Genomic DNA, 21,896 nt, shown 5'->3' with positions numbered 1-21,896 from the left:
GGACAAAGAACGACGCGTGGAAGGAAGTGCAAGATTATGTATTGTGTAAACAAAACAAAAAATTCAGAACACTGCACCTTTCTTTACAGGAACAACCATCCAATATTTGAATATGGAAATATATAGAACTTGGGCAAAATTACTCAAACTAAACAGATCAATTGTGCAGTGTTCCATAAATACACTAGGCTGAAAGGAGTTCCGTTTAGAATACTGATGAAACATATTTCAAAGATTACCAAGTTTAGAAAAATTGACATAGAGAGTAATATACTACAAGGCAGGATTACGAGTTAGCTAACTAATAGGCATAGTCTGATTCAGCCAACTAAAACATCTAAATTTCACTTTTATATTCCAGAAAATCAATAGCCATTTCTGGATGCTTATCAAAGTTCTGGCTAACTCGTTGAACATGCTTTATAGTATACCCTCTGGGGTATTTCTGATCTTGAGCCAAATGAGGTAAAGATGGATGCTTACAGCTAAATAAAGAAGCAACGCAAATTACCAAATAAACTGGACACAGAATGCATACAAAATGCCACTGAACAGATTGATTTAACATCCCAGATTACAACAGAACTGAATGTGTGCCTTCACAACAACACACTAGTCACTGGACTGGCTTTGTTCCTGGGTGGTCCGAATCTCTGACAAAGATGACGTCGTCATCGGAGTTCTCCTCCACTCTCAGGGAGAGATGAGTCACCTGTGACATCCCAACTTCTGTATGGAGAAAGGTGAGGGCAGAGAGATGTGATGAGAAAATCAGAAATACAAATATCCTGTTTTTCCTGGTTACGAATGGTTTATCATATCAATGAGCTCTAGGCCCTCTATTCTTTTCACTAATGACCTGCCATTGGCAATAAACAAAGAGTGTGTGTTGACACAGTTGACAGTGCAATGTCAGAGCAAAATCCAAGCCATGAGGTCAAAGGAATTGTCCATAGAGCTCCAAGACCTGGGGAAGGGTACCAAAACAATTCTGTAACATTGAAAGTCCCCAAGAACACAGTGGCCTCAATTTTTAAACAGGAAGTTTGAAACCCCCAAGACTCTTAGAGCTGGCCGCCCGACCAAACTGAGCAATCGGGGGAGAAGGGCCTTGGTTAGGGAGGTGATCAAGAAGCCAATGGTCACTCTGACAGAGCTCTAGAGTTCCTCTGTGGAGATGGGAGAGCCTCCAGAAGGACAACCATCTCTGCAGCACTCCACCAATCAGGCCTTTATGGTAGTGGCCAAACAAAAGCCAATACTTAGTAAAAAAGGCACGACAACCCACTTGGAGTTTGCCAAAAGGCACCGAAAGGACTCTCAGCAATCACAGCTAATGAAGTCACTGAAACACTTAAGAGTTGCATTCTGTTTTGAAATGTGTAGCCAGTAATAAACTGGTCCTGAACATCTTCAAATAAGAGCATTGTACTTGGTACAAATAACTTCCTAAATTCTAGACCTCAGCTGAATCTGGTAATGAATGGTTTGGCAGTTGAACAAGTTGAAGAGACTAAATTACTTGGCGTTACCTTAGATTGTAAACAGTCCATGGTCAAAAGAGATTCAATGGCTGTAAAGATGGGGAGAGGTCTGTAATCAATAAAGAGATGCTCTGCTTTATTGACACTCCACAAAGCAAGTCCCGCAGGCTCTAGTTTTGTCTTATCTTGATTATCGTAGTGTCATGTGGTCGAGTGCTGCAATGAAAGACCTAAAGCTGCAGCTGGCCCAGAACAGAGCATGTCTTGCTCGTCATTGTAATCGGAGGGCTAATATCAATACTATGCATACCAGTCTCTCTTTGCTAAGAGTTGAGGAAAGACTGACTGCATCACTTATCTTTATAAGAAACAATGTTTTTAAAATTCCAAATTGTTAGCATAGTCAACTTAAACACAATTCTGACACAGACACTTACCCCACCAGGAGTCTTTTCACAGACCCCAAATCCAGAACAAATTCAATAAAGTGTACAGTATTATATAAAGTCATTATTGCATGGAACTCCCATCTCATATTGCTCAAATGAACAGCAAACCTGGTTTCAAAAAACAACAGATAAAGCAACCCCTCACGGCACAACGCCTCTCCCCCATTTGACCGAGACTAGTTTGTGTGTATGTATTGACATGTAGGCTGTGTGAGCCATTTTTAAATTGATGTAGTTCTGTCCTTGTCTATTAATGTTCTGTATTATGTCATGTTTCATGTTTTGTGTGGACCCCACGAAGAGTAGCTGCTGCTTCTGCAACAGCTAATGGGGATCCTAATAAAATACCAAATGAGTGTCAGAAATGATTTTTTTTTTTAAAGTTATCCCTCCATCATTGGCCTGTTTTATCAGACAGTATTATTGACCAACTAGTAACTATGGATCCCGAAGATAAGAACACATACCTGCAGAGTCTTCGCCAGGAAAAGACATCTCTTGCTCAAGCTGCACATCATTCTTAAATTGAATAGAAAATCATTAGTGTCATTCAAAGTTCAGACAATGAGTGCAGTTACATGCACACAAATGTGATTATGGATAGTCAGATTATTATAATAGTTTAATTAAAATGTTAGCATGCTTTCAAGAAGAACGATGTCCCTAATAATCCTGTTTACATGGAATCAGGCTACCTGATGTCACTGATAAAGGAAAAAATAAATTATAAGAATCACTCCTCAAAACAAATGTACCACAGTGAACATGTTATTTTTGGGAGGCATATTTGACTCCGAGTTTGGACAGTTTGTATGTGAAAACTAAGACGCATAAATTGTTGTTCCGAACACACTTCTACACGCGCTAAAGCGGGAAGCTCACTTGGCTGATGCTAACACATGCGCAGATCAAATACACAGCTGGAACACCGATTAAAGCTTTAACAATTCTAAATATTGCTCAGAAAACCAGGTGTTTTAATCAACGTATGTCAACTTCGACCTTACGAGAAGCAGAGTAAGGTGTTTACATGACTATTTCATCATTTGGCTACTGCCATAATCAGTTTAATATTGAAATATTAGTGTGCATGTTAACCTACTCACTGTGAAGAAGCACCCCTCCCTCCAGTGTTACTCAACAGTTCTGTTACCTTGTCCTGTGTAGCAGCACTGGATACTACTTCCACATCGGTCGCCTCTTCAATCTCAGCAAACTGTTCTGCATAATCTAAAAGACATTTACACTGACAATTCACGTCAACAAGTCACTAAACACAAACAGTCATCCCTCAATTGAGAAAATGTCTGAGTTAGTGTTGGAAGTCTGTTGTGTGAAGAGAAATCTTATACCTGAACAGACTTCTTCATGACAGAGCAGATCATCCTAAAATGGCACAGAATAACATTAGTGAAAGTTTGTTGCAGAAAATGTTAAGATTCCCCTCTACTACAACTCAAATAACTTTTTTTGCTGTGTGTGTATATATATATATATATATATATAGAGGCCACACACACTACTGAGCCTCATTTTGACTTGTTTTAAGGACATTACATCAAAGTTGGATCAGCCTGTAGTGTGGTTTTCCACTTTAATTTTGAGCGCGACTCCAAATCCAGACCTCCATGGGATGATAAATTTGATTTCCATTGATAATTTTTGTGTGATTTTGTTGTCAGCACATTCAACTACAGTGCCTTGCAAAAGTATTCGGCCCCCTTGAACTTTGCGACCTTTTGCCACATTTCAGGCTTCAAACAAAGATAACTGTATTTTTTTGTGAAGAATCAACAACAAGTGGGACACAATCATGAAGTGGAACGACATTTATTGGATATTTCAAACTTTTTTAACAAATCAAAAACTGAAAAATTGGGCGTGCAAAATTATTCAGCCCCTTTACTTTCAGTGCAACAAACTCTCTCCAGAAGTTCAGTGAGGATCTCTGAATGATCCAATGTTGGCCTAAATGACTAATGATGATAAATACAATCCACCTGTGTGTAATCAAGTCTCCGTCTAAATGCACCTGCACTGTGATAGTCTCAGAGGTCCGTTAAAAGCGCAGAGAGCATCATGAAGAACAGGGAACACACCAGGCAGATCCGAGATACTGTTGTGAAGAAGTTTAAAGCCGGATTTGGATACAAAAAGATTTCCCAAGCTTTAAACATCCCAAGGAGCACTGTGCAAGCGATAATATTGAAATGGAAGGAGTATCAGACCACTGCAAATCTACGAAGACCTGGCCGTCCCTCTAAACTTTCAGCTCATACAAGGAGAAGACTGATCAGAGATGCAGCCAAGAGGCCCATGATCACTCTGGATGAACTGCAGAGATCTACAGCTTAGGTGGGAGACTCTGTCCATAGGACAACAATCAGTCGTATATTGCACAAATCTGGCCTTTATGGAAGAGTGGCAAGAAGAAAGCCATTTCTTAAAGATATCCATAAAAAGTGTCGTTTAAAGTTTGCCACAAGCCACCTGGGAGACACACCAAACATGTGGAAGAAGGTGCTCTGGTCAGATGAAACCAAAATTGAACTTTTTGGCAACAATGCAAAATGTTATGTTTTGCGTAAAAGCAACACAGCTCATCACCCTGAACACACCATCCCCACTGTCAAACATGGTGGTGGCAGCATCATGGTTTGGGCCTGCTTTTCTTCAGCAGGGACAGGGAAGATGGTTAAAATTGATGGGAAGATGGATGGAGCCAAATACAGGACCATTCTGGAAGAAAACCTGATGGAGTCTGCAAAAGACCTGAGACTGGGATGGAGATTTGTCTTCCAACAAGACAATGATCCAAAACATAAAGCAAAATCTACAATGGAATGGTTCAAAAATAAACATATCCAGGTGTTAGAATGGCCAAGTCAAAGTCCAGACCTGAATCCAATCGAGAATCTGTGGAAAGAACTGAAAACTGCTGTTCACAAATGCTCTCCATCCAACCTCACTGAGCTCGAGCTGTTTTGCAAGGAGGAATGGGAAAAATTTCAGTCTCTCGATGTGCAAAACTGATAGAGACATACCCCAAGCGACTTACAGCTGTAATCGCAGCAAAAGGTGGCGCTACAAAGTATTAACTTAAGGGGGCTGAATAATTTTGCACGCCCAATTTTTCAGTTTTTGATTTGTTAAAAAAGTTTGAAATATCCAATAAATGTCGTTCCACTTCATGATTGTGTCCCACTTGTTGTTGATTCTTCACAAAAAAATACAGTTTTATCTTTGTTTGAAGCCTGAAATGTGGCAAAAGGTCGCAAAGTTCAAGGGGGCCGAATACTTTCGCAAGGCACTGTATGTAAAGAAAATAGTATTTAATAAGAATATTTAATTCATTCAGATCTAGGATGTGTTATTTTAGTGTTCCCTTTATTTTTTTGAGCAGTGTATAAAAACAAATTGTACTGCAATGAGGGCACTAGCACACAAACATTTCACTGGACCTTTTATACCTTCTGTAGAGTATGTACATCACAAATAGAATTCGATTTGAAGAGTTCTGTTACCTTGTCCTGTGTGGGAGCACTGGATGTAACCTCCACAACATTTGCCTCTTGAGCATCAGTTCTCTGTTCAGTGGACACTACAAAAGGCATTTACATTGGCATCAATAACTACACAGAAATACTACAGCCTGAATCCACAAAATGTCATCACAAACCTAAACAGTCTTCATCAGGACTAGACTTTGATTCCCCTAGAAGGTCATCCTAAAAATGAACAGAATATCATAAGCGTCCCAATCAAAGTGGATACAAAAAAACAATGCAACAACTCCTCTCTACCACTACAAATATGCTTACCCTTTCCTGCGGGGTAGCACTTGATATAACATCTGCATAGGTTGCTTTCTTAATCTCAGCACCATCATCTGTGGATATAACTGTAAAGGATACTTACGTTCATCATTTAAAAACAACAAACAATAAGAGTGCATTTGTCCATGTATGGATTTGTCTGACACCAATCAAATCAGATGTGATCACATACCTAAACCGTCTCCTATGGGACATGAAGTCACTTCTCTAAGACATGAGTCTTCCTCTAGCACGTCATCATCCTAAAAATGTAACCGAATATTAAGAGTATTCATAGTTCCATTTTATGACGACAATGTGAATGTCACTTATTACAACCAACTTCTTACCTTATTATCCTGTGTGGGAACACTGGATACAACTTCTACATCAGTTGCTGGTTCAATATCAACTAGCTCTTCTGAAATCACATCTGCAAAGGCATTGATCATGTTCAGAAACAGTACTTTTTTGGTTGTTTGCATTTAGCTAAACCTGTCAAATGATCAAAATGGGCTCTAGCAATGTTCCACTTTCATGTGTCTTCAGTACACCGGCATAAATTAAGACTGAGAATCAACATCATACCATCTTTGCTGATGTGTCATGTACTGCATTAGGTTTTAATCTATGATCTACAGATCTATTATGAAATACCACTCACCACTAGATTCATCTAATGGTGCACAAACATCAGCTAGAGTAGAGTCATCCTGGACCTGCGATAGAGCATGCTGGAGTTTAATTGTGAGTAACAGGAAATCATTCTCATGGGGAGGAAAAATGGGAAAACCAATGTATTAACATCTTGTTACAAAACACGCCCTGGTTTTGTACACTACAACAACGTTTTTGCACGGATCTACAATCTCAGTGTCGAGATACACCAGAAAGCCCTATAAAATACATTTTACAATGGCTCCATTTTAAAAACAGAGAAAATGCATAGAATCAATACAAAAAGTTTACAATTACACCTACCTCTGAGGCAGCCTTGTTCAGGTCATCTCCTGCAACGGTGTTGTCACTGTCATCTGTGTCTTCATGATCTGTATGTTAGCAAACCTGGGATAAGACTCCAAAATAGTGCAAGAAACTTTCACGTCACTGTGTTCTATATGAAGATGAATCCTTTGAGTCATATGAAAACGCTGCGTCTTTAAAGAGATCTGAGACATGCTTACCACGTTCTGACCCAGCATCCGAAGACGCTGTATCGAAGTCATCGCTCTGGTCAAGTTCAAAGTGTAAACATATGATGCTCAAATTAACAAACATCACAATGAAGTAAATTATAAAAAGGCCATTATCTCTATAGGAAATCTTTGTCATGTGAAGATGGAGGGAGAAACATTCATTGTTACAAACCTCTTCTGTTTCTGAAGACAACGGCTCAAATATATTGTGTGGGTCTACTATCATTTCAGTGTCGTGATCCAGCAGCAGAACCTAGCGTTTAAAAAATATATATTTTCCAGATAACAGCTCAGGATTATATTTCAGATACAAATATATGCAGCGATACGTCTCACACATCAGTTGGTCGTTTTTAAACACAGCGTGTGGGGGAGCTTGCTTACCTTTATGGAGTCCTCAAAGATCTTCAAAATCTTTGCTTTACACCAACTCTTCTTAGCAGAGGACCAAACGACACAGGATGATGACCCAACTGGAACAGTCGGCTCAACTCTCTGAAGTTTACCAAACTCTAAAACAGACACACAAAAAAAGTTTAACCTTTTAATATTAAACTAACACACCCAGTGTAATACGTAGCATAAAGTACAAAAAAATGTATGTACTCTACTGCACGTCGCTCTGGTTAAGAGTATCTGCCAAATGACAAATTTAAAATGTAATAAGTACTCAAATAGTACTCAGAAAAGAATGCAAAGTTCAAATAGTAAATAACGTGTAGAACTCACCAGACTCAGCTACAACAGCAGAGATGTTGACATCCTCATCTCTGATTCCAGATTCCTCTTTTTTGGTCTCCAACTCCAAAGCCAAGGTCTCCAGTTCCTCATCTTTGGTCTCGGACTCCTCTGTGACAGCATGTTCTGACTTTACACTCTCGACGACAGGCTCAGCACACAGTTTGAAAACTTCCTCATAGATGTCGTCTTGACCTTGGTAGATGATTGAAAGAGAAGTCTGGTCAAAGTGTTCGTCGAAGTACAGACGTGACTCTGAGTCATCCAGACTGAAGGCTTTTTCCAGTACTGATACACTCCCACTTTCGTCTTTGTCTACTTCCAATGTGTCCTTTTTAGTCCTTGAAACCAAGATGTCTTTGTTCCCTTGGGAGGTTGCCACTTGAGCCTCACATGAGACTCCACTCTCTGAGACACATTCGAGTCCTGCGTCACTTGGTTCCTCACAGATGATGATTGGAATGTACTTAGTCTCTATCCCTTCGTTGGGTGTCTTTACACTCAGACCCTGTATGGCGGTCATGGATTCTTGGATCTCATTTGTGTAAGACTGTTTTTCTTCCTCTTTGTCATCGTCAATTGACTCGGTGTTACCAAGGTGATCAAAACAGTCTGCATCTACTTGGAAACTTATCAGATCCACATCCTCTGCATGACCTTCATCTGTTGCTTGGGTGAGTACGGAGTTGTCCTGTTGCTCATCAGAAATGTCTGTGCATTTGTCCTCATCCACTAACTCATGAGTTTCACTATGGGCCAAAGCATAGTCTGTGTCATGCTCTCTGACTTTTTTATATGGCTCTTCGGGACTTGAGTTGGGCACGGCTGCCGCTTCCTCAACCAACTTAAATTCACCTACCAATGAAGGCGTGTCGCCTGACATTGCAACTCCTGTAGGATCGGACTTGTCTTCATCTTCAGACGTTTCTTTGTCAACAGAGCTCTTCCAGTACAGCTTCATAGTGTCATTTATCATTTCTTTCTCGCATTTCACCTTGAGAAAACATGTGATCCCACCCCGCTTTTGACTGGATACTCTCATAACTGTCAGGTGTAGAAGTTTGTCTTTTATGAGTTCTGATAACTGGTCAGCAGCAGTGTCATGCCAGGATCCTTGTGAATAATCAAACCCTTCAAGCTGACACTGGAACGCCTGTGGGGGAGTGTCAATGAGCACAGTTGGCATTGGCCTCACAGCTTTCAGATTGACTGTAGACTCATTTCCATAGTCCACAAAGAGAATGGATAGGGCATCTCCATCTTTCCTTAGGACTTCTGCACGATACCACTGTTCATCGTCCACAAATAGAGCAATGCAAGGGCTTCCAGTGCACAGGGTTTCAGTGTCAATTAACGTTGATGCCACAGCATTGCCAGCGTCTGCAACAACTTCAGTGATCTTATCAAGTTTGTCTGATTCAGCAGATTGACACCAAAAGGACTGAGGCCCATTTATAGTAGAGGCATAGACTTCTACGGTCTGTCCCTCTGAAATGTCAGGCTTACTATAACGAGCAGTCTTAACGTCGACCAAAGTGCTCATCTCTGGTGGCACACTTCTAGCAGAAGGACTTTGTTGGGGCTCTTCTGCCTCTCGGTTGGAGCCTTCTGATGTCTCATGTATCACATCAGACGAGGCTGTTGCGCTGCTGGGAGATATGTTGCATGTGATTGCTTTGCTGCCGTGCACTAGGCCAACCTCCCAAAAAGATCCAGACTGTTTCATGAACATGCACCCTAACCGTTTGTTACCGTTTAAACCAACTTTCTCTTTGAAGTTGGACACAACTTCCGGATTCAGTTCTGCTTGGTTTCCGACAGTTGTCACTCCACTTAGGAAGCAGTGAATACTGAACCTGGGAATTTCAAGGAAGTGTTTGTCAAGTTGACATATCTTGGAGACTGAAACTGTTGCTGTATTTCCAAAGTCTATGAACTCAACAAGAGCTGTTTCGTTTCCCAGTATTTCACTTACAACTGCACGGTACCATGACGAATCATCTGGAAACTCTGCATTGACCAAGTCTCCTTGACTCAAGTCCTTAGTGTAAATGGTTGCAGCAGTTGACTGTTCAACATTGAGTTTCTCCACAATGGAATAAATGTCGTCTTCCTCCTTGATCAACTGTACAAAGAAACTCTGTGGACTATTGCAATGTGAGACAAAGACATCGGCTACCATGCCTGGATTTATGGATTTTGAGGGCAGGTCTGAGAGTTTTGGAAGAACTTTCACCTTTGCTTTGGGGACTTCAATCTCCTTTTGTGGTTCACTGAGGGATGGCTTTGGCGCTTGTGGGCCTTTAGTTTCCACCTGAGGAATTGGTTTTTCTGGTTGTTTCCTGGCCTCTGAACAAACTCGCTCATTAGGTCTCCTCAGAGGTACCCGTTTTTGATATGTTGTGTAGGGTGCTCGAGGGAGTTTCTCAAACTTTTGGGTGTCCTCGTCTGTTTTTTGTAACACCTCTTTAGTTGTAGACAGAGGTTTGGCCTCAAGAGCTGATGTGTGGCTGCTGGTTCCATCATGTGGTCTCCTGCTTCGGTGTACCACTTGCTCCTCTCTGTGCATCTCAAGATTGAACTTCTCCTTTATCTTTGCATTCACTTGCATTTTCCTGTCATAGAGCTCCACCAGCAACTTGCCCCCAGGGTCTTTTGCCACCACAAGAGCCCTGAAGTTCCGGTCAGTCATACTGGTCTCAAACCAGCCGTTCACCTCACTTGTAACCTCTCCAGGGATATCAGAAAGCCCACACTGGACAGCTTGTACAGGCACAGACATGATCTCACTGGCCTCAATGGGAATGGGAAGCAGATCTGATTTTATTACTTCCAATGTGTCGCCATAATCCACAAAGTGCACCAGGATTGTTGGATTTCTAGACTTGATCTGCCCTCTGTACCACTCTCCGTCCGTGTATTTCGCAAAGCACACAGTTCCAAAAGTTTGGGGACAGTTGGTGATCTCCAACTGGCGACAAAGCGTGTTGATGGTCTCTGCAAGTCCTTTAACTGTATCTGCATTCCTTTTCAGCTGGCAGTAGAAGTGATTGACATTTTTCACACTTGTCACACTGACCTCTTCTTCACTCCCCGTTTTGATGTTGTGAGTGGAATAGTAGTAGGTGTCCAACCGGAAAGGGGAGGAAGGGACTTTTTTGGCAGGTGCACGGTTTGCCAGTCCTTTCTGAACCATCAAGTTGCAGACACTCTGAAAGGGTGTTTCCAGATCCACCACATTGAATACCACTTTCTGGGCATTGTACATGACAGCATATATGGTGCACTTCAAGACCCTGTGGTCGGATGCTGCAGTGTCCACAAAGTCGTGGAACTGTCTAATGGCATCTTCAGGCCATTCAGTGGTGTGAGAAGTAGGAAGGATAAGGTTGTACAAGCTGCAACGAAAGGCTTGACCTTTAAGTTGCATGAAGTTGGGATCTATGCGGCGCAAGTCTTGCAGTGAGACTGTCTTTGTCTGACCATAGTCTATGAACAGCACATCAACGTGCAGTGTTGCATGCTTCTGAATAACCAGGGCTCTGTACCACATTCCGTTGTCTGGGTGGCGGGCAACACAGGCAGGTTCCACAGGTTGCCCAAACTCAGTGTCAGCATAGTGCTGCTGTATGTCTTGCATGAGCCATTTTAGATGATTAGAATTTTGTGCTAGTTGGCACCAAAAGTCATTTGGACTATCAATGTAAGACACATTGGCTTCAACTGAACTTCCTATTGGAAACAGGTATTCCTTGAAGGCAGTTCTGGACTCTTTGACAGTGGAATCGCTGGTGGACAATCCTTGAGGGCCAACACTTGCCTTGAACACATCATAAGGAATGGCACGTGGGTTCTGTGTTGTGGGGGCGATGATTGGCCTTAAAGAGGCCTTGTGAGGGGTCTTACTTGTGTCACCCTTCTCTGCATAGCCAGCACTGCAAAGCAGCTTACTGACATCTCGCTCTCCATGTGCAGATGAGTCCATCAGTTGAACAATGTAAGCACCATGAGACTTTGCAGTTACGTGTACATCCAGGATCTTGTCTGCGATTGATTTTGTGAAGAAGTCTGTAGCATTTCGGCTCCATTTCTCCTCTTTTGGTCTAATACCGGCCAGCCTACACTTCAGTGCAAGTGCTGGCAACTCTTTAAACTTGTCAGGAAGGACTCCTAGATTGAACCAGTCAATCAACTCTGTGTTTCCATAGTCAAAAAAGAAGACCCTGGCCTTGTTCCCAGTGACTTCAGACACAGTCGCCCTGTAAAAAGAGTTATCTTGTGATCTGGCAGCACAATAAAGGCCAACTTTTGGACATTCGATAACTCCTGCACTGACTGGGTTGCTGTACAAATCAGCAAGATCATTCATCATTTGATTAAATGCATCTGCATACATCTGTGTATGAATCCAGAATTCTGAAGGGTTCTCCACATGTTGTACAACTGCCACATGTGAAGAATTCAGAGGGAGATCTTCGGCAGGATATTTAGCCTTAATTTCCATGGGATCACCAGAGTTTGGTGGTGCAGTTTCCTGAAATTTGATTCCATCTGGATGTGGAGGACTTGCACAGTTGTTGCGAACAGCATAATCTCCATGCACCTTCTCAGAGTCCAGCAAACATCTCTCCTTTGTGCCAAACAGTTTGTTGATGTTTGTGTTTTCATTCCCATAGAGTGTTACGTAGTGGACCCCCTCTGACAGACTCTGGTACTCGAACTTGGCGATCACAGTCCTGTTCAGAAGTAGGGATTTCAGATATTCAATCTGGGCAGCCGTCCATCCAACGCCTTTGTCGATGACGCCGTGGAGGGAGCAGACATATGTGACAACAGGCATTCTGAAGAACTCTGTGGCCAGTGGTCTGATGTTCTCCGCTTGGACAAACTGTTTCTTCCCATAGTCGACATGGAGCACTTCAACCACATTATTGGCTGGAAAGACATGTTGTAACATAGACCGATACCATCTTCCGTCACTTGCTCTTGAGGCACATGGGGAACCCAACGTTTCGGGTCTGGTGATGCCCGTTTCCACTCGGCCTTCATAGTGTTGTGTAATCTGCTCCGTTAGTTTCTTCAACTCTTGAGAAAACACCTTCAACTGACAGAAGACGCGCAGTGGGTTGGTTACCTCCGTGACAATGACCGTCTCTACGGTTTCCGTTTGCAGCTCTGGATACATGTAGTGCTGCTGCTTCTCAATTTGCTCACGGGTCTCTAGTGGGTCATTTCTCACGGAGGACTTCTGTGGATATTCTGTAGAGTTTGAAGCCCCACTCTGCAATGACTTTGAAACGTAGAGCTTGAACTTATCGGTGCTCAGCTTCTTAGCAAACCCCATTTCGTGCATCTGTCTAGATACGCAGGGCACATCCAGGAGGAACGTTCTATGGGGTACCAAGATGTCCTGGACACATGCATCAACCGTCTTTCCGCAGAGGGATTTCAGAAATTCTAAGGCCACTGGAGACCACCTGTTCTCAGGTGACACGGGCAACACATTGGAGAGAACACAGAATTCTACCTCAGGGGGTAGGTGGAAAAACTCTTTCTGACCCCAAGCCAACATGCTAGTGGTGACACCAAGCATTCGCCCTTCGTCAATTAGGAACACATTGTAACTTGAGCCATTTCTTGAGACTATGCGTACCCTATACCAAGTTTCATATATCTGAACCAGGCACACATCTCCAGGATTTCCCTCCAACTCACGAAAGATTTCTCTGGGAAACTGAATGTCTTTTCGCAGGCGTTGATAGGCAATTTTTCGCTCTTGATCAAAATTGCCCCATAGCTCCACAATATCACATTGGGGATTGCAGTTCACCCTTGTTATGAGAACTGAAACGTTTGAACCTGGTGTTGGGAGCCCAGGGATTGAACACATTTTGACGTTGTCAAAGTATTCTGTCTTCCATCAACTATCAATGTCCATCCAACAAATCCTAAATGTCAAGGTCCAATGAGTCTAAGAAAAGAAGTCAGTAGATTAAATTCTGTATTTTGGACACAGTGCCATTGAGAAACTTTGATAACAATAAAATAAAAAATACTCAGCAAATAAGTTGTTGGGCACATTGAAGGAGAAAATAGCTTTTTTAATATATTTTTTAAAACCTTTTACCAAATCGAAACTATGTAAATGGTATGAAGGATCCAGACACTTTTTTTTGCGATTTAACTTGTTTTTGAGAAACTTACCCCAACCCGGCTAGTCACTTCGTCATCCTTGTTGTGCTGCACAGGGCTCTGAAAAAAACATGAACAAATGCAGATTGAGTCGCATAAAATCGAATAAAACATTGCGGATAAAGTTCGGAATGACAAATTCATATGTCTAAAGACCTTCATCACTATAATGAGAGCTTTCAGTTTCTAAAAGGAAGTATTTGTATGTTTCAGAGCCCCTGTACTGCACAACCAGGATAAGGACTTTATCATTATAATGATAAAGGTGGGTGCTTATATTTGTCGTATTTCACAAATGTACACGTGTGCATTACAGGCATCTATGATTTGGAAATGTGTTTATGCATATCCCAACTCCCCCATAGACATCCTCGGAGAGTGGGGTCGCAGCCAGGATCTGCCATTATCAATGGCAATCCTAAACCAATTAGGGCACCGACAAATCTTGCACCTTGTCGGCTCAGGGATTCAAACTGGCGACCATTCGAATTTCTGGCCCAACGCTCTTACCACTAAGCTATCAGCTGACTTGCTGGTTGAGGTAAGATTCTCTAAAACAAGTGAAATGGCAAAAAAAAACATGTCTGGAACCTTCAATAACATGCCATTTACACTAACGATAGAGGTTTGGTTGTAAAAAGCCAACTTCTCCTTTAAGTTTGATTGTACAATTCAATCAAAACTAGAGGTCAACCGACTATGATTTTCCAACGGCAAAACCAATTATTGGAGGACCAAAAAAAGCCGATACCGATTAATCTGACGATTTGTTATATATATATATTTGTAATAATGTCAATTACAAAACTGAATGAACAATATACACTTATTTTAACTTAATACATAAATAAAATGAATTTAGTCTCAAATATAATGAAACTTTCAATTTGATTTAAATAATGCAAAAACAGTGTTGGAGAAGAAAGTAAATGTGCAAGATGTGCCATGTAAAAAAGCTAACGTTGAAGTTCCTTGCTCAGAAGATGAGAACATATGAAAGCTGGTGGTTCCTTTTAACATGAGTCTTCAACATTCCCAGGTAAAAAGTTTTAGGTTCTATAACATTTGTATTTCATATACCTTTGACTATTGGAAGTTCTTATAGGCACTTTAGTATTGCCAACCTTAATCTCGGGAGTTTATAGGCTTGAAGTCAAACAGCGCTGTGCTTCAAGCATTGCGAAAAGCTGCTGACACGCAGGAAAGGGCGGTTTGAATGAATGCTTAGGAGCCTGCTGCTGCCTACCACCGCTCAGTCAGACTGCTCTATCAAATATCAAATCATAGACTTAATTATAATATAATAAACACACAGAAATACGAGTTTATGTCATTAACCTCTCTGGGATATGTGGGACTAGCGTCCCACCTGGCCAAAAGCCAGTGAAAATGCAGAGCGCCAAATTCAAATAAATTACTATAAAAATCAAACTTTCATGAAATCACACATGTAAGATACCAAATTAAAGCTACTCTTGTTGTGAAGAGCCAACATGTCAGATTTCAAAAAGGCTTTTCATCAAAAGCAAAACATGCTATTATCTGAGGGTAGCACCTCCGTAAACAAAGAGAGAAAGCATCTTTCAACCCTGCAGGCACGACAAAACGTAGAAATAAAAATATAATTCATGCCTTACCTTTGACAAGCTTCTTTTGTTGGCACTCCAATATGTCCCATAAACATCACAAATTGTCCTTTTGTTCGATTAATTCCGTCGATATATATCCAAAATGTCCATTTATTTGGTGCATTTGATCCAGAAAAATCCCGGTTCCAACTTGCGCAACGTGACTACAAGATATCTCAAAAGTTACCTGTAAACTTTGCCAAAGCATTTTAAACTACTTTTGTAATACAACTTTAGGTATTTTTTTACGTAAATAATCAATAAAATTGAAGACGGATGATCTGTGTTCAATACAGGAGGAAAACAAACTGTAGTTAGCTTTCTGGTCACGTGCCTCTATCTAACAGTACACTTCAAGTGACCCTCGTTCAAGATGGCCGTACTTCTTCATTTCATAAAGGAAAAACCTCAACCAATTTCTAAAGACTGGTGACATCCAGTGGAAGCGGTAGGAACTGCAAGAAGGTCCCTTAGAAATCTGGATTCTCAATTAAAAGCCATTGAATAGAGTGAAATTAAAATTTGAAAAATCTGAATGTTTGTCCTCTGAGTTTCTCCTGCTAAATAAGTTCTGTTATACTCACAGACATGATTCAAACAGTTTTAAAAACTTCAGTGGTGTGTTCTATCCAAATCTACTAATAATATGCATATATTATCTTCTGGGGATGAGTAGCAGGCAGTTGAATTTGGGCATGCATTTCATCCGGACGTGAAAATACTGCCTCGTCACCAAGAAGTTAATATGGTAAAATCCGGAAATTATCATTTCGAAAACAAAATGTTTATTCTTTCAGTGAAATACGGAACCATTGTGTATTTTATCGAACGGGTGGCAACCCTAAGTCTGAATTTTGCTGTTACATTGCACAACATTCAATGCTATGTCATAATTATGGAAAATTATGGAAAATTAATTACGGTCTTTGTTAAGAAGAAATGGTCTTCACACAGTTCGCGTCGAGCCAGGCGACCCAAACTGCTGCATATACCCCGACTCTGCTTACACAGAACGCAAGAGAAGTGACACAATTTCAGGCACCGCATTGATTATATGCAACGCAGGACAAGCTAGTTAAACTAGAAATATCAATCACTAGTTATGTTAAGATTGTTTTTTTTAAGATAAGTTTAATGCTAGCTAGCAACTTACCATGGCTCCTTGCTGTCTGCACTCGCATAACAGGTGGTCAGCCTGCCACACAGTCTCCTAGTGGATTGCAATATAATCGGCATCCAAAAATGCCGATTACCGATTGTTACGAAAACTTGAAATCGGCCCTAATTAAAATCTGCCATTCCGATTAATCGGTCGACCTCTAATCAAAACCAGTAATTGGTGTTGAAGGAAAGGTTGAAAATAACTTCATGTACTGAGGGAATACATATTTTAATCATAGCCGAGTTGATTTGAGTCCGAGCATGTTCTATCGCATTAGGAATGCCCAGATAAAACTGTTGAGTAGCCTACATTAATCAAAACATGTATTAACTAGTAGAATGCATAAAAGGAACAGTGTTATTGATCGCTCCTTACCAGGTTGAATGAATATTGCACCATGTATCAAATTGATCTTTACAGCTGTTTAACAAGAACTAAATCAGTTCTCATCTAAAACTACTCAATACACCGACTGATCATTTAACTTCTTATGGCTGGGTGCAGTATTGAGTAGCTTGGATGAATAAGGTGCCCAGAGTAAACTGCCTGCTACTTAGTCCCAGAAGCTAAGATATGAATATTATAGTATATTTGGATAGAAAACACTCTGAAGCTTCTAAAACTGTTTGAATGATGTCTGTGAGTATAACAGAACTCATATGGCAGGCAGAAACCTGAGAAAATGGGCTGATGAGCAGCCATGAGCGCGGTCTCGCGCGTTCACGTGATAGTTACCTTGCGTTCCATTGCATTTCTACAGACAAAGGAATTCTCCGGTTGGAACATTATTTAAGATTTATGTTAAAAACATCCTAAAGATTGATTCTATACTTCGTTTGACATGTTTCTACGGACTGTAACAGAACTTTTTTACTTTGTCTGCTCGTGCGTCATGAATTTAGATTACAGGGCTGAACGGGCTAACAAAAGGAGGTATTTGGACATAAATTATGAACTTTATCAAACTAATAAAACATTTGTGGAACTGGGATACCTGGGAGTGCATTCTGATGAAGACCAAAGGTAAGTGAATATCTATAATGCTATTTCTGACTTCTGTTGACTCCACAACATGGCATCTCTCTCTTTGGCTGTTTTGGTCTCGGAGCGCCGTACTCAGATTATTGCATGGTGTGCTTTTTCCGCAAAGTTTTTCTGAAATCTGACACAGCGGTTGCATGAAGGAGAAGTTTATCTAAAGTTCCATGTATAATAGTTGTATCTCTTTTCAATGTTTATTATGAGTATTTCTGTAAATTGATGTGGCTCTCTGCAAAATCACTGCATGTTATGTTCAGTAGTTCCAAAACACACCAATGTAAAATTTGATTTTTGGATATAAATATGCACTTTATCGAACACAACATACATGTATTGTGTAACATGAAGTCCTATGAGTGTCATCTGATGAAGATCATCCAAGGTTAGTCATTAATTTTATCTCTATTTATGCTTTTGTGACTCCTCTCTTTGGCTGGAAAAATGTCTGTTTTTCCGTGACTTGGCGGTGACCTAACAATCGTTTGTGGTGCTTTCGCTGTAAAGGCTTTTTAAAATCGGACACTGTGGTGGGATTAACAACAAGATTATCTTTAAAATGGTATAAGATACTTGTATCTTTGAGGAATTTTAATTATGAGATTTCTGTTTGAATTTGGCGCCCTGCACTGTCACTGGCTGTTGTCATATCAATCCCATTAGCGGGATCTCAGTTAGTAAAAAAAACTGTCAATTGAATATGAATAGTCCAATCTGAATTTTGCCAAGGTGGTGCCTGGTTTACATTAGGGCACTGCACAATGGTTCGGGGAATAAAAATTGGTACCCGTTTTCAATACCTCACCTTGTCCTGGGTAAAGTAAACTTCATGATGCCTTTGACCTTAACAAGAGCCCAAGGACCAGTGGAAGCAAAATAGCTCCATAACATCAAAGGTACACCCCCATATGTTACCGTAGGTATGAGGTACTTTTCTGCATATGCTTCTGTTTTTCGACGCCAAACCCACCACTGTTGTGCCCTTGTTAAGGTCAACGGCATCATGAATTGTACTAAATATCAGGACAGCTTAGCCAAAAACCTGGTTGCCTCTGCCAGGAGGCAAACACTTGGCTGCAAGTGAATCTTTCAGCAAGACAATAACCCAGAGCACTAATCAATATCCAGAAAGATATAGTTAAATACAGTCTCTGGACTTGAAGCCCATTGAAAACCTGTGGTTTGAATTGAAGAGGGCAGTCCATAAGTGCAGACGAATGATATCAAGGATCTGGAAGGATTCTCTATGGAGGAACGGTCTATGATCCCTCCCAATGTGTTCTCCAATCTCAAAACATTTGAGGAAAAGGCTCAAGTGTCGTTAGGGGAGGGTGCTAGAGTATTGAAAACAGGGTGCCAATCATTTTGACCCCTATCTTTTTTAGATTTGTTTTACTTGTTAAACAAAATCGCTTTCTCTTGGCAATTGTATTATTACACAATATAACTTCCCCATTTAACTCCCATCCGGCCATGATTGGGAGTCCCATAGGGCGGCGCTCAATTGGCCCAGCATCGTCCGGGTTTGGCCATCATGGTAAATAAGAATGTGTTCTTAACTGACTTGCCTAGTTAAAAGGTTACATTTTTATATATATGTAAAAAAAATACTGAGCATACAATATAGCTAGTAATTGTATTAGTCTTTTTGCTCATCTTTATCAAGAGTGCCAATAAATATGGACGTGACAATATATAAATTGATTATGCACCAATGTAAAATAAGATTTGCATATCAAGGGAATTCAACATCCAGCAAGATTTGTGTTAAGTAGGCCTAAGCTATTTTTACTGCAATTCTTACTTCAACCTCAATCACACAGGAGATATGAACATTCAACATTAATGTATTGTATTGGCATGACCTTGTGCAGTCTTCACCCGCAATGTTACACTGACCAGTTGATCTTACAAGGAAAAAGAACCTGTGAAATGACAAAGAAGCCATTAAACGTGTCCTATTGGGTGTACTAGACAGAGCAGGGTTCCCTGGTTAATTTTATTTTGCCTCCCAAGTTCTGGGCTAAATAAATAAATAAATAAATAAATATATATATATATAGCTGCCAGGTGCACCGATTTGAGTGTGTCAAGAACTGAAACGCAGCTGGGTTTTTCACCCTCAACAGTTTCCTGTGTGCATCAAGAATGTTCCACCAGCCAACTTGACTTGGGAAGCAATGGAGTGAACATGAGCATGCATCCCTGTGGAACGCTTTTGAAGAGTCCATGCCCCGATGAACTGAGGCTGTTCTGAGGGCAAAAGTGGGTGCAACCCCATATTAGGAAGGTGTTCCTAATGTTTTGTATACTCAGTGTATGTGATCTTAAATGTAAGCAAGGTTTGAAATTATTATAGCTGTAGTCAAATGTTTTACATTTTTGGGCTTGTTGCAATCAATTTGCAGTCTACAAATGTGTAATTATGTTCCATAGGCAATCTTTTCAAATAATTCCCATTAGCCTACTATCTAGGACTAGGAACATCATACACAATCGATAATAACCCTTCCAATGAGCAAACCTCTCATTTAGGCCTATTTTACAGACATTTAAATAATGTAACATAGCAGGCAAATGATACAAAAGGCATCTCTTCTAAACAACTTTGTACATAGTCAAAATAGTTGTAGCCAACCAAAGAAATGTTATGATACCATCAATCTGTCAGTCCAGTTATTTCTTCCCATAAAGTCACTATCAACTTTGACGTTACTGCCACCATGTGGGTTAAAACGGTAATGGTTAGTATTCTTATTCGACTCCACCAAGTTGACATGTCTTTGAGCTATTATGGGTTCACAATCACAACAACAGTTGTCGGTCAAATGTGTTTATCGTGCAGTAACATGTGGTATACAGTTTTAAAAACACCAACCCTGAAAGGCGACGCTCTAACTACTAACGTTAGCTAGCTAACTACAGACCAGAAAGAATTACAGCACATGGCCAATGCAACTGCCTGTCGAAACAGTTGGGATAGCCAACTTAGCTGGGTAACCATCTCAATAGCGATCTATGAACAAACCATATTCAGTAAAAACCCGTTAACTATACAATTTCACAGTTAAAATGTCATGTATTAGCTGACAATCCACACAAACGACGAATGTACAATAACTATAGTAGCTAGTTTGCTAACGTTTGTTTGGCTAAAATGCAACCAAGCTAGCCGGAGCAGCGTGCAGGAGACATTAGCTAAAGAAAGGCAAGCTGAAGTCAAAATAAATTGGCTAACTAACTTTAACTAGATGAATTTAGGATTCATCATCCACGTCAAAATAATTCTCAGTAGTAGCTTGCTGCTCACCCTTGCTTTGCAAATAGTTGTCCTTCTAGCGCTGATCAACGACGTTTCTTCAAAAAGGGCAGAACAAGCACTTTCAAAACTTCCCTCAATTACCTCGTTAGCGGCGTCGCGCCATGGCGGGAGACTTCTCGTTCTCAAAATGAATATTAACGTTACTCACGTCATCAACGTTCGGAAGCTAGTATTATTGTGCAAGTTAAATAAAATATTTGATGCGATCTGCTTATCAATAGGCTACAGTTACATTTGAATCTGTTGGAAATTTGCATGCAGAAAAAGTAATACGATGCTTTGAAGATGCCGCTGTTGTTTGCAACTAGCTAGCTTCTTTTGCAGTAAGTGGAGTGAGTGACCGGATGAAAAACAATGCAACAGCAAAAAAAATGTTGCACTTGGCTTCTGTTTTCGTCTCCACCCCACTCAACAGGAGTTGGACTAATGGTATCATCAAATCACATATAAAGAGCTTTATTATCATCCGTATATTTAGCTTTCCATGCCTGCACATTGAGAAAGGGCATATGCCCTACACAAACCTACAAAAATCATGTAAAAAAATATATGAATGCTGTTGGATGGAAAACCTGGGTTACTTATAATGACATATAATGAAAGGCCGAAAGGTCAAATACATTTACCCTAAATTCTTTGAGGGACATGATGATCTGGGTTCTAGGACCAAAGAAGGTAGACTGGTTGCTGTCTCTGTTCAGCTGTTACATTCCACCCCTTGCCACTCCTACATTTGGCAAATGACCGGAGTGACAAGGAGTGGAATATTAGTTAGAAAGACTGGTACCCACACTACAAAGACGGGTCCACAGAAAACCATCTTTGACGGGTCTTTGCATATCAGTTTTATTATCAAGAGGCACTGCATAAAG

General features: G+C 40.7%; 1 protein-coding gene across 2 annotated transcripts; it reads right to left on the bottom strand.

Annotated features, from left to right (window-relative positions):
- Positions 1–22: 22 nt before the first annotated feature.
- tdrd6 (tudor domain containing 6) lies at positions 23–21,412 on the bottom strand. 2 transcript variants are annotated; one of them, XM_042300942.1, is made up of 18 exons: positions 21,013–21,412; positions 13,887–13,934; positions 7,674–13,653; positions 7,329–7,456; positions 7,117–7,197; positions 6,933–6,978; positions 6,730–6,797; positions 6,413–6,467; positions 6,099–6,181; positions 5,942–6,011; positions 5,755–5,834; positions 5,613–5,661; positions 5,458–5,534; positions 3,286–3,319; positions 3,087–3,163; positions 2,401–2,452; positions 1,533–1,593; positions 23–729 (listed from the first exon to the last, which is right to left on the bottom strand). In XM_042300942.1, exons 3-17 carry the CDS (start codon positions 13,570–13,572, stop codon positions 1,556–1,558), a joined length of 6,837 nt encoding a protein of 2,278 aa, XP_042156876.1. In that variant the 5' UTR covers positions 13,573–13,653; positions 13,887–13,934; positions 21,013–21,412; the 3' UTR covers positions 23–729; positions 1,533–1,555. The 2 variants fall into 2 exon arrangements, with proteins under 2 accessions (XP_042156876.1, XP_024234231.1); XM_024378463.2 differs by lacking the exon at positions 1,533–1,593 and having other exon boundaries at positions 21,013–21,409.
- Between the last annotated feature and the right edge of the window lie 484 nt (positions 21,413–21,896).

The sequence above is a fragment of the Oncorhynchus tshawytscha genome, linkage group LG18, assembly GCF_018296145.1.
Source record: "Oncorhynchus tshawytscha isolate Ot180627B linkage group LG18, Otsh_v2.0, whole genome shotgun sequence".
Taxonomy (NCBI): domain Eukaryota; kingdom Metazoa; phylum Chordata; class Actinopteri; order Salmoniformes; family Salmonidae; genus Oncorhynchus; species Oncorhynchus tshawytscha.
Note: the sequence above shows the minus strand (reverse complement) of the source record. Positions and strands in the feature narration are given on the sequence as shown.

Coding starts and splice junctions, on each gene's coding strand:
- tdrd6 (XM_024378463.2), bottom strand. CDS start 13,572: ATGTGTTCAATCCCTGGGCTCCCAACACCAGGTTCAAACGTTTCAGTT. Junction 6,798..6,932: donor GGATGCTGGGTCAGAACGTG/GTAAGCATGTCT, acceptor GCTAACATACAG/ATCATGAAGACACAGATGAC. Junction 6,182..6,412: donor ACCATTAGATGAATCTAGTG/GTGAGTGGTATT, acceptor ATGCCTTTGCAG/ATGTGATTTCAGAAGAGCTA.